This window comes from Ovis canadensis, chromosome 6 (genome assembly GCF_042477335.2).
Source record: "Ovis canadensis isolate MfBH-ARS-UI-01 breed Bighorn chromosome 6, ARS-UI_OviCan_v2, whole genome shotgun sequence".
NCBI lineage: Eukaryota > Metazoa > Chordata > Mammalia > Artiodactyla > Bovidae > Ovis > Ovis canadensis.
In genome coordinates this window covers 81,046,630-81,058,695 of record NC_091250.1, presented here as the reverse complement: position 1 = coordinate 81,058,695, position 12,066 = coordinate 81,046,630, and the positions used below count along the sequence as shown (strand labels likewise).

The 12,066-nt window shown below is 38.7% G+C and overlaps 1 protein-coding gene across 1 annotated transcript in view; it reads left to right on the top strand.

Annotated features, from left to right (window-relative positions):
* Positions 1–9,695: 9,695 nt before the first annotated feature.
* GABRG1 (gamma-aminobutyric acid type A receptor subunit gamma1) overlaps positions 9,696–12,066 on the top strand; it is an 86,215-nt gene continuing 83,844 nt past the window's right edge. Inside the window, exon 1 of the mRNA XM_069593054.1 lies at positions 9,696–10,301. Coding sequence (XP_069449155.1) covers positions 10,198–10,301 — 104 coding nt within the window. The 5' untranslated portion in view covers positions 9,696–10,197. The remainder of the gene's footprint in view (positions 10,302–12,066) is intronic.

Genomic DNA, 12,066 nt, shown 5'->3' with positions numbered 1-12,066 from the left:
GTATATTGTCACCCTGCTTATTTAACTTATATGCAGAGTACATCATGAGAAACGCTGGGCTGGAAGAAGCACGAGCTGGAATCAAGATTGCCGGGAGGAATATCAATAACCTCAGATATGCAGGTGACACCACCCTTATGGGAGAAAGTGAGGAGGAACTAAAAAGCCTCTTGATGAAAGTGAGAGACAGGAGTTAAAAAGTTGACTTAAAGCTCAACATTTAAAAAATGAAGATCATGGCTTCTGGTCCAATCACTTTATGGGAAATAGATAGGGAAACAGTGGAAACAGTGTCAGACTTTATCTTTTTGGGCTCCAAAATCACTGCAGATGTTGATTGCAGCCATGAAATTAAAAGACGCTTACTCCTTGGAAGAAAAGTTATGACCAACCTAGATAGTATATTCAAAAGCAGCAACATTACTTTGCCGACAAAGGTCCATTTAGTTAAGGCTATGGTTTTTCCTGTGGTCATGTATGGATGTGAGAGTTGGACTGTGAAGAAAGCTAAGCACCGAAGAATTGATGCTTTTGAACTGTGGTGTTGGAGAAGACTCTTGAGAGTCCCTTGGACTGCAAGGAGATCCAACCAGTCCATTCTGAAGGAGATCAGTCCTGGGTATTCCTTGGAAGGAATGATGCTAAAGCTGAAACTCCAGTACTTTGGCCACCTCATGCGAAGAGTTGACTCATTGGAAAAGACTCTGATGCTGGGAGGGATTGGAGGCAGGAGGAAAAGGGGACAATAGAGGATGAGATGGCTGGATGGCATCACCAACTTGATGGATGTGAGTTTCAGTGAACTCCGGGAGATGGTGATGGACAGGGATTCCTGGTGTGCTGTGCTTCATGGGGTTGCAAAGAGTTGGAGACAACTGAGTGACTGAACTGAACTGAACTGAAGCTGACTCCTGATGATAAGAGCTGACTCATTTGAAAAGACCCTGGGAAAGACTGAGGGCAGGAGAAGGGGATGACAGAGGATGAGATGGTGGGATGGCATCACCAACTTGATGGACATGGGTTTGGGTGGACTCCAGGAGTTGGTGATGGACAGGGAGGCCTGATGTGCTGCAGTTCATGGGGTCACAAAGAGTCGGACACAACTGAGCGACTGAACTGACTGAAGCTGACTCCACACACCTTACTTTTACAAGTGTAATTTAATCATATACTTTCTGATGTTAACAAGAGTTTACCCACCTGATTCCAAATCTTAGCCATATATTGAGGTCTAATATGTGCTCGGCATTTTTGTATTATCTAATACTAGTACATCGACTCTGCAAACTTCATACTAATATCCTGTACATTTTTTTTAATAGAGAATAAATGTAAGCTTACAGAAATGAAGTATGCTGCTCAAACTTTTAGAGACAGTGAATGTAGAAATGTACTTCATTTCTTCATTCAACCAATGGATATGATGGGGGCAGAATCACAGACATTCGGGACAATGTACAAAAGGGTAAAAAAAAAAAGCCAAAATTTCTTGTCATCATGGAGCTACAGTGTAGATAAGAGGTAAAAATTAAACAAAAGAGAATTTATATATTTCAGCGCTCTCTCTCAATGTGTCCCACCCTTTCATTCACCTGCTGTGACTACCAGTCCATCCTCTACATCTGTGTGCCTCTGTTCCTGCCCTGCAAATAGGTGAACCCTGGCGGAGTGGGATAGAAGGAGGGGATGGGATGAATTTAGAGAGTAGCATTGACATAAACACACTACCACGTGTGAAACAGATGGCTAGTGGGAAGTTGCTATAAAACACAGGGAGCTCAGCTCAATCAACTGACAACCTAGAGGGGTGAGATAGGGGAGAGGGTGGGAGAGGGGCTCAAGAGGGAGGGGACGATTGTATAGCTATAGCTGGTTCAACTTGTTGTACAGCAGAAACCAACACAACATTGTAAAGCAATTATTCTCCAATTAAAAATATTTTTAATAGTCAAAAATAATAGATTGTGAAAAATATATTTAAGAATGAAAAATATATCTTTCATTTATTAAAGCTCAATAAAATGTAAGCTCCATGACAGCATGAATCTCTGTTTTATTTATTATGATGTGTATACTATATCAAAGAATGCTTAAAACCTTGAAACCTTCAATATATCAAAAAATGCTTAAAACTTTGGTGCTCAATGACTATTTCTTGAATTAAATAAATCAGTGAGTTATAGTTCAAGTGTCAGAAAGGAAAAGTACTGAATGCTACTAGATGGCATAACAGAGGACATAATTTAAATTTGGAAATTGGGGCTTCTTTGAGAATGTGCCAGTCAAGCTGAGACTGAAAAGAGAGTAATGAAATAGCCAGATAAAGGGTGAAGTGTGAGGTGGAGTGACCAAAATAAAGAGAAAACATCTGTAAAGCCCAAAATTAACAGAGTTTTGGCAATGGGAAAAACAAAAAAAGTAAGTTCATTCTGGTAGGAACACATTGAGAGAAAGGAAGAGCTGAAAAGATGGTGCAGGGGAGAGATGTAGGGACCAGAAGCTGGAGGGTCTCAAAGTCCAGGATAAAACTTTGCATTTTGTCCTAAGTACAACCAGAAAATCACTGAATGTATAAGCAAAACATTAGCATTATCAGATTTCCACTTTAAAATTACCATTCAGGTAGTTATATAAAGAATAATTTAGGTTAGGCAAGGTTGAAAATGGTAGGCACTTAGTCCATGTAACTGATGATGGCTGCTTGGATTAATTGGCAGGAGAACTAGTTGGATTATGATAATAACAATAGTGATAGTAATAGCAGTAGTAATAATTGTTAAGATTGAGCACTTACTAAATTGTCTAACAATTTTCACATCAATCTAATGCAAATTAAGACACTGAAAAATGAGTAAACTTCCTATTCTTAGACAATTAGTAGTAGAAGATCTTGAGTTTGAACCCAGGCTAGTTTATATATGAGCCCATGGCCACTGCAATCTATTTATGTTGGTTGACGGGAGATACAGGCTTCTTAGGTAGTGCTGGTGGCAAAGAATCCGCCTGCTAATGCAGGAGATGTAAGAAAGGCGGGTTTGATCCTTGAATAGGGATGATCCCCTGGAAGAGGGCATGGCAACCCACTCCAGTATTCTTGCCTGGAGAATCCCCATGGATAGAGGAGCATAGCAGGCTCAATTCATAGGTTTGCAAAGAGTTGGACAGGACTGAAGTGACTTAGCACACAATCACGTGACTGGAAATATGGTTTGCAAATATTGAAGTGTTAATGACAGTTTAGATGATACATGTATCTAGAAAAAATGTGAGGTTTCTCATTTGACTACCTGGCTGGGATTAGTTTGATGTATGTTTCGATGGCCCAATAGAAATTCTTGGATTTTAAATTTCAGGGGATACACTTCAGGTTTTAAAATTATATAAATAGCTCAGGAAATAGATGAGTTTACTCAGTGTGAAAGTATGATGCAAAAAAGCAAAGAAGTTGAATTCATATTTGAGGAACTCAGAAATGTTGGAGTCAGGTAGAATAAGCATGCAAAGAAGCCTAAAATAAATTAGCTAAAGGAATGTAAAAAACAAACAAACCAGGAAAGCATGGTGTCATGATGCCAAGTATTTTGAGAAAGAGAATCAACTGGATCCAATGGAAATGAAACACAAGGTGACTGAGGGAAACTTCTACTGAATTTAGCAACCTGGATCCATCAGTGTCATGGCACAGAGGCCAGACTACAAGCTTGGTGAGTGAATGGGTGGTGACAAAATAGAGAAGAATGGCTCTTAGTGGGAGTAAGGAATAGGCATAAAAAACAGAGGAGGTAATAAGGTTAATGTAGTATGTGTACAAAGTTTAATGCTCTACATGGACATGTTTAGACATTCCTTGTGGCTCAGTTGGTAAATAATCTGCCTGCAATGCAGGAGACCTGGGTTCAACTTCCTGGGTTGGGAAGAAACCCTGGAGAAGGGAAAGGCTAGCTACCCACTCCAGTATTCTAGTCTAGAGAATTCCATGGACTGTATAGCTCATGGGGTGGCAAAGAGTCAGATACAGTTCAGTTCAGTTCAGTCGCTCAGTCGTGTCTGACTTTTTGTGACCCCATGAGTCACAGCATGCCAGGCCTCCCTGTCCATCACCAACTCCCTGTCCATCACCAACTCCCGGAGTTCACTCAGACTCACGTCCATCGAGTCAGTGATGCCATCCAGCCATCTCATCCTCTATCGTCCCCTTCCCCTCCTGCCCCCAATCCCTCCCAGCATCAGAGTCTTTTCCAATGAGTCAACTCTTCACATGAGGTGGCCAAAGTACTGGAGTTTCAGCTTTAGCATCATTCCTTCCAAAGAAATCCCAGGGCTGATCTCCTTCAGAATGGACTGGTTGGATCTCCTTGCTGTCCAAGGGCTCTCAAGAGTCTTCTCCAACACCACACTTCAAAAGCATCAATTCTTCGGCACTTAGCCTTCTTCACAGTCCAACTCTCACATCCATACATGACCACAGGAAAAACCATAGCCTTGACTAGATGGACCTTAGTCAGCAAAGTAATGTCTCTGCTTTTGAATATGCTATCTAGATTGGTCATAACTTTTCTTCCAAGGAGTAAGCGTCTTTTAATTTCATGGCTGCAATCACCATCTGCAGTGATTTTGGAGCCCCCAAAAATAAAGTCTGACAGGGATCAAGATCATCCCCATGGAAAAGAAATGCAAAAAGCAAAATGGCTGTCTGGGGAGGCCTTACAAATAGCTGTGAAAAGAAGAGAGGTGAAAAACAAAGGAGAAAAGGAAAGATACAAGCATCTGAATGCAGAGTTCCAAAGAATAGCAAGAAGAGATAAGAAAGCCTTCTTCAGTGATCAATGCAAAGAAATAGAGGAAAAGAACAGAATGGGAAAGACTAGAGATCTCTTCAAGAAAATTAGAGATACCAAGGGAACATTTCATGCAAAGATGGGCTCGATAAAGGAGTCAGACACAATTGAGTGACTTTCACTTTCACTTTTATGGACATATTTGCATACTGAGAGGAAATCAGCTAAAAAAGAAAGCATGGAAGATACGAGAAAGAATAGTAATAACCAGTGGCAAAAGGTTATCGGAAACTACAATATAGAAACCAAAAAATGCAATGGATTTAGAAGCTTTAAATCCATGGCTACCTGCCACCAATGATCAGAATTCCTTCTCTTGGCTTTATGTCAGAGGTCAGGTACAGGATAAAGGAGATTGAACAGATTGACAAAGAAAGGGTGTGTGCTTTCAGTTTTGTGAAATTTCTGTCTGCTGGTCCTCTCTTCTGTTTGGTTTAAATAATAATCTTATTGCATAAAGTGCCTGAGTTTGTTAAGTTTTATCATGGCAATATATAAATAAGAAAAATAATTAATTCCCATAGTGTGATAAGAAGGAATAAGTCAAGAACAAGGTCTGGATTTTGTCTAATTAGGGATGGGCACTTGGAACCTATGCTGTTGAAAGAAGTCCCTTAATGACTCCAGAAATTTATAGAAGGATTAAAGCCATGTGTGTGTTTATTTATTGTCTGAACACTTATTTTCATTCTATAGGTATTTATCAAGAACCTAAAACTTACTAGTCATTGCTTTGGACAAAAGGAGTGAGTGATGAACACAGATGAAATCTTTGACATCATGGAGTTAAGTTCTAGGGAGAGAAATGTACATATGATATTAAAGATAAACTATAATAATATTAAATATATATATATAATATAACAGGTCTAGAAAGTGCTATAAATCTTTATATGTAAAATCTAAAAATACAGAATTAATAATTTGGGCAGAAATACAGATAGCTTTAACACATTTAAAAAATGTGTTATATTCTGTGATACAAATATGAAATGGTTACTTTAAGTTGTGAGAGTATTATATACATCTATAATGCAGAACCATTAAGAATAATGTCTGGTGACACATCAAACACTCAGTAAACATTCACTATTATTGGATGATAGAACTGTACCACAGACTAGCAGGTAGTGAACAATCAATAAAGACTCCCTGGAGAAAAATGACACTTAAACACTCACAAAGAATAATGAGAGACTAAGCAGATGAAGAAGAAGGAAGGGCCCCATGAGCTGAAGGAATAGCATATGACAGGATAAAACAAACACAAAATTATGATATTGAATAATAAGTTTAGGAAGCTACAATTACAGTTTTAACTGTATAGAATTTGTGGCCATCAGAAGAAAAGTGTTATCAGGAGAACTAGAACATGACTCCAATTATCTTCTTGCTCTGGAGAAGCCAGTTTTCAGGACAATGTTGAGGGTAGGATGAGAACACCAGTGTTCTCCTGATCTTCTCCATAGTCTCTGGAGAAGCCAGTTTTCAGGACAATGTTGAGGGTAGGATGAGAACACCAGTGTTCTCCTGATCTTCTCCATAGTCTTTATAAGATTGCTGATTCTAGGAATGCTGCTTTGTGCCAGATTCTATACCAATGGCTGGAATAAGAAAATTATATTTGAAATCCACTCTCAACAAGTCAATGACAGTGACAAATAACATTTTTTGAGTAATCTCTATTATCCACATACTGTTCAAAGCAATCCCCTTGTGTTCATCCATTTGATCTTAAAAACAACTCAATAGACTAAAAATTCTTATCACCTTCTTATAGATGAAGAAAGCAAGGCAAGAAGTTGTAAGTCTTATTCACTAATGTATTCTTAATGTCGGGTACAGTGTCTGACATCAAAATTTATTCACAAATATTTCAATGAATATATTAACAACAGACAGGTGAATCATGTGGAAATCTAGCTTTCCTAAGGCCAGAATTACACATTCATAATCAGGTCACTGTCTCACTAGTCATTTTGTAGGATGATTATCAGATTATGTTTTTCAAACATTTTGACACATGAGAAGCTCCAGAGATTCTTGCTAAAAATTATAATTCATTTGGTCTGGGTAGAAGCCCATGTTTTTCACATTGTAAGTAGATACTCCAAACAATTTATTCTAATGTTCAAATATTCATTTTATTCTAATATTTGGATACATTTTGAAAAAAATTGCTGTGAACTATCAGTCTATGGTCATTACAACTAGATATGAGATGAATGAATAATGGTTATGGCTCAGCCGGTCAAAAGAGGGGCTTCCCAGGTGGTACCAGTGGTAAAGAATTTGTCTGCCAATGTAGGAGACCTAAGAGATGTAGGTTTGATTCCTAGGTTGGGAAGATCCCCTGGAGGCAGGCATGGCAACCCACTCCAGGATTCTTGCCTAGAGAATCCTATCGACAGAGGAGGCTGGCAGGCTGTAGACCATGCGGTTTCAAAAAGTTGGCCTTGACTAAAGTGACTTAACGTGCACGTCAAAGGAAGGAGAAGGGGTATGATGATTTCAATGATAATATTAGGAGATCATCAGCTGCAAGGGAATCAGTTTACTCTTCCTATTTTTATACATAATGCAAGGCTTCTCATCTTTGGTACTATTGACAGTTTGAATGCAATAATTCTTTGCTGTGGGATGGCTCTCTCTTGCATTTTACAACATGGAGTAGCAACTCTGGACTCTGCTCACTCAGTGCCAGTAGCTCACTCCTCCCTCCAAGCTGTGACAACTGAAGATGTCTCCAGACACTGATACATGTCTTATGAGGTAAAACTGCCCAGGTTTGGAAACCACGGCCTTAACGGAAGACAGAGTTTTGTCTAGACTCTTCCCTATAGCAGCTTCTGGCCTTCTAATCTAGATGTGTGTAAGACACCTAATATGTTTCTTCATAAGGCTCCTCCATGACACACTATGGTTGGTTTGATGAGCGCTGTTTTCCTTCTTGGCTTTTTTCAGAGCTCGCACTGTGTGTCATCCCCCACTCCCACCACACACACACACACACACACACACACACACACACACACACACAACTGATTCAGTAAATCAAATGAGACAGACTGTCAGGGTCAAGACATGGCTGATATACAAAATTAGGTTCTGGAGGGCACAGATCCCTCTAACATAGTTTACAGGGAATTATAATTAACTATGACAGCAGAATAGGATCCTTTTCCCAGAAGACAAATGTTACAAAAAGGAAAAGAAAAATCGAAGAAAGAGACATAGAAATAAAAAGTCACATGACATTGTTTGAAGGAAAGGATTTAAATAAATTTGAAATATTTCAGCCCCAAATTGGCAAAAATGTGCATTTCAGAAAATACAGAAAATTTCCCAGTTTGGAAATTACTCCATTCCTTTATCTTTTACAACAATAAACAATGTATAGTAGTCTAAGGATATATCCTTCACCTTTCCTCTCCATTAATTTTTTGTAATGGCTCCCAGCATCTTTCAGTTATGCATTAGAACAATAAAAGTAAAATTTTTGATGGGAGAACTTTCAACTACCGTTGTATAAATACATGCAATATCATATTGTCAACTCGATATCATATTGATTATATGCAGAAAACTTACCTAATCTTTGAAAAATGCAAAGAGTACCTAGACAAATATTTGTTATTCACCACATACTTCTAATAAATTCATTCCTAAGTTTGCTTGCTAACCAGAGCAGTGAATTAGTGTGTGCACCCAATGAAACAGTTAAACAGCTCTGCAAAGTGCATTCTTAATTGGCCAGAAAAACAACTACTACCCAGATTCAAATTGAAATCAACTTTTAACTATATTCAATTCATCTCAAAATTTATTATAATGAAACTTTATTCTTATTCAAATTATTTAGTATGAGGTACCTTGACTAATGTGTTTTGATGAAAGAGAATAATGCTTAGTAATTAACAAGTAGAAGAAGAAAAATAAGGAAGTCAACACCTATATTTAGAGAAGACTAAAGAGATGGAGAACCAAAGAGAGAGGAGAGAAGCCCTTGTATTTCACCATCTGTTATTCTGGGTAAGAAAATATCTGTGACCTTGTTACCCCATCCAGTTTCTTTAAGTGATTTCAGAAGCTAGGGTAGCAACAGCTACTCATCCACAAACATTGTTACTTCTACCTTGAACTATTTGCTGGAGAGACAAATACTCTAAAGTAACTCCATCAAATTGCAGTTCACCCCTGAATCTGGTCAGTTCCAGGTAGTTGTGAGATGATTAAAGGACACAGCCAAAGCCTCCAACCACACGGGTTTTGCGGGAAGCAGCGATCTAGGAGGGGACAGAGGAGGAAGATGGCTGGGCAGAGCGAGCCTGTTTCCACCGCCACCACTGTCAGCCTGTACAGTTGTTCAGGCTGCCAGAGGCTTTCTAGTTGCCATAGCAACTGTTGGGCTCTGCTGCAAACTCAAAGCAGAGCCTCTGAAGTTAGGTACCAAACACTGGAGCTCAACAAACGCAAAGGGGAGAACAAGGATTACACATGTATTCAATCTACAGCTCCTAGGACTAAAATAATCTCTCTAAAATCGGATTTTTGTTTATGTTTTTGTAAAATGAGAGAATTCTTCCCTGGTATTGTTCATTACTATCATTTGTTGCCCAGAGCGAGGAGACGGCAAATCCTCTCACTTGTAACTGCAGCTGAAGGGAGGTGGGTAGGAAACGTGATTATCAGGAATGCACCCAGCTGGCTCATTCACTCATACAGTTATATATTTCAACACCTCCCGAGAACATATTTGTGTGGGGCATTATGCCAGGTGCTGGGTCTGCAAAGAAATGAGACACCGCCCCACGCAAAGTAACAACGGTAATTACCAAAATTAGCAGAACCTTTGGGAGCCTGGGGAAAACCAATTAGGCATGGCAAGCTCCCCACGGATCCCTTTTGGAAGACAGATTCAGAATCCAAACGCGGGAGAGTAAAGAGACTCCCGAAATAGAGTCGGTCGGGAAGGCTGGGGGAAAAGAAGGAAGCCGCCTTTCCCTAGGGACGGAAATCTGTCAGAGCCACTCAACTGTTTCTCTGAGGCTGCCAGGGAGAAGAGGTTTGTTTTTCTTTTAGGAAGAAAAGAGCCCTTTTCCCTACTGGGCTCGATTTCTAGTAGGGGAAGCTCCGCCTCCTTGGGCTGTTGATTGGCCCAACTTTTTTTCAGATAATTTCTACCGGCATCCTCTCGGTCTGATTGGCTCGCTTTGCTCAATTCCGCTGGGAGTCGCATCCTACCTGGTTGGGAGGCGTGCAGCCTTTCTACCTTCTCCTTTCTGTACTCACCAGTCTGCAGCTGAGGTGGGAGGAAAAGTCCTGGCTGGAGAGCTAAGAAGAAAAAGCTATTCCCATGGGTTCTTGGAAAGCTCTTCTCTTCTCCCCTTTTCTTCTGTGGAATCAAAGGAGAGGGGTGAGGTTGATGTTCCTGTTACTGACCGTGCATCTGGGAAACTGGTGAGTAAATTCAAGGACTTTAAACTATTCTCTGGTATCTACCCACTCCTTCCTCGTTTCTCTTTAGAAATCATTCTGGGTTAAATAATTTGCATTTCCCCGGGCACATTTGGGATATTTTACCATCAGTTTATTTATTAGATCTACTCATTTTCTGATAGAATGAAATGAGCCTATGTGTGAAGCACCGAAATTAGCTCAGTTGGTTCTGACTTGAATCGCAGTGGAAACTAGTGAAGACTCAGTTACTGGAAGTAGGGAGGGGAGGAGAAATTATTTTGTTACTGCATTTAGTGAATGAATGCCACTGTTGAACTTTCTGAATTATTCTTCATTTTAAAGACAAAGTTATTTTAGAAACTTGTTACACAGCATGGAATGTATGATGCTTTTCTATACACTAATACTGCTTTTTCCCTTATCCTTTCTTTTTTGCTATTCGAAAAAAATACGCAAAGTTTTAGTCAAGAAAGACCATAAATATGGCTAAAAAAATCCATCAGGGTGGCAAGTGTGTTATATTTGTTAGAAATTAATTGTGTATAATTTATTGAGTCAGTTTTGAATGATTTTTATTTTCATTGGATGTGTACAAGTAAATGAAAGTGTTATGTTGATATGAATCTCCTGGATGCATGTGTGTGTGTGTGTGTGTGTGTGTGTGTGTGTGTGCATGTGTATGACAAAGGAAAGTGGGGGCAGTGTTTAGAACTCAAGAGTAAAATGCAATCACTATAGAGATGGAAACATGCTTTTATAACTACTTGCATCATTGCTAAAATTTATTATGATGATGATGATTTTTAGCATATAGCCAGAGTTTACCACTGGCCTATAGAACAACTGTATTTTCTCTCCAAAAACAGAGAATAAAGGATGCTAAGTAATATGAGTCTTGCCAGAATATGTTTGACACTGTTTTTTAAATATTACGGTTTTAGTTTTTCCTTAGAAACTTAAATGTTCTGTATGGGCACAAACATACTACGTAATTAATAACTTCTTATATTTAAGTGTATCATAATGATTTATTTCTTTGAATATATCATAAAATTATGAAAGATACCTTGGTAGGCCATGTATCAGTGCTCTCCTGCATCTTTATAATATTGCAAATGAATCTGTGTTCTCATAAGTATAAATAGATTACCCATTGGTTTTCTAAAATAGCAACCTGTATGCTCCTTTATCACTCCAAGTGCAAGTTTCTTTTGCGACCTAATAGACAAGCTGCTTACTAAAGGGGATATTGTCTTTCTGAAGAGATGTTTGGTTTTAAATAATATATTTTCTTCTTGAGGATATTTGCATTATCCAGGTTCCGGAACTCTCTTTCAAGCTGCTCAGAATTAGAGAGTTTTGTTGTGGTGGTGTAGACAGAGATTGGACTCTGGGAGTCTGGAGACATGATTCTATGTGTCAAGAGTCCTTAATCTCTCTGAACACAGTTTCTTCATTTAGGAAATGAAGGAAAGTAGTAGATCATTCATAATTTCTTCAAGTTTTCATATACAACATGTCCAAGATTTGAACTGAAACAAAATAACTCAGTAGTCATGTCACTGGCTTTTCTTAGTAGTTTTCAAGGGGAAAATTTTAATTGGGAATGTCATGTACTTTTTTTGCCATTATGGATAAGTGAGAGACAAATGTGTTAACAGCTAAAGTAGATGAATTATTTTATCACAGTACCAAACAGAATATGAATTTTTCTGGCGAGTGAATAAATACATAGTAAAAAAATTAAAGCTATATATTGCTGTTG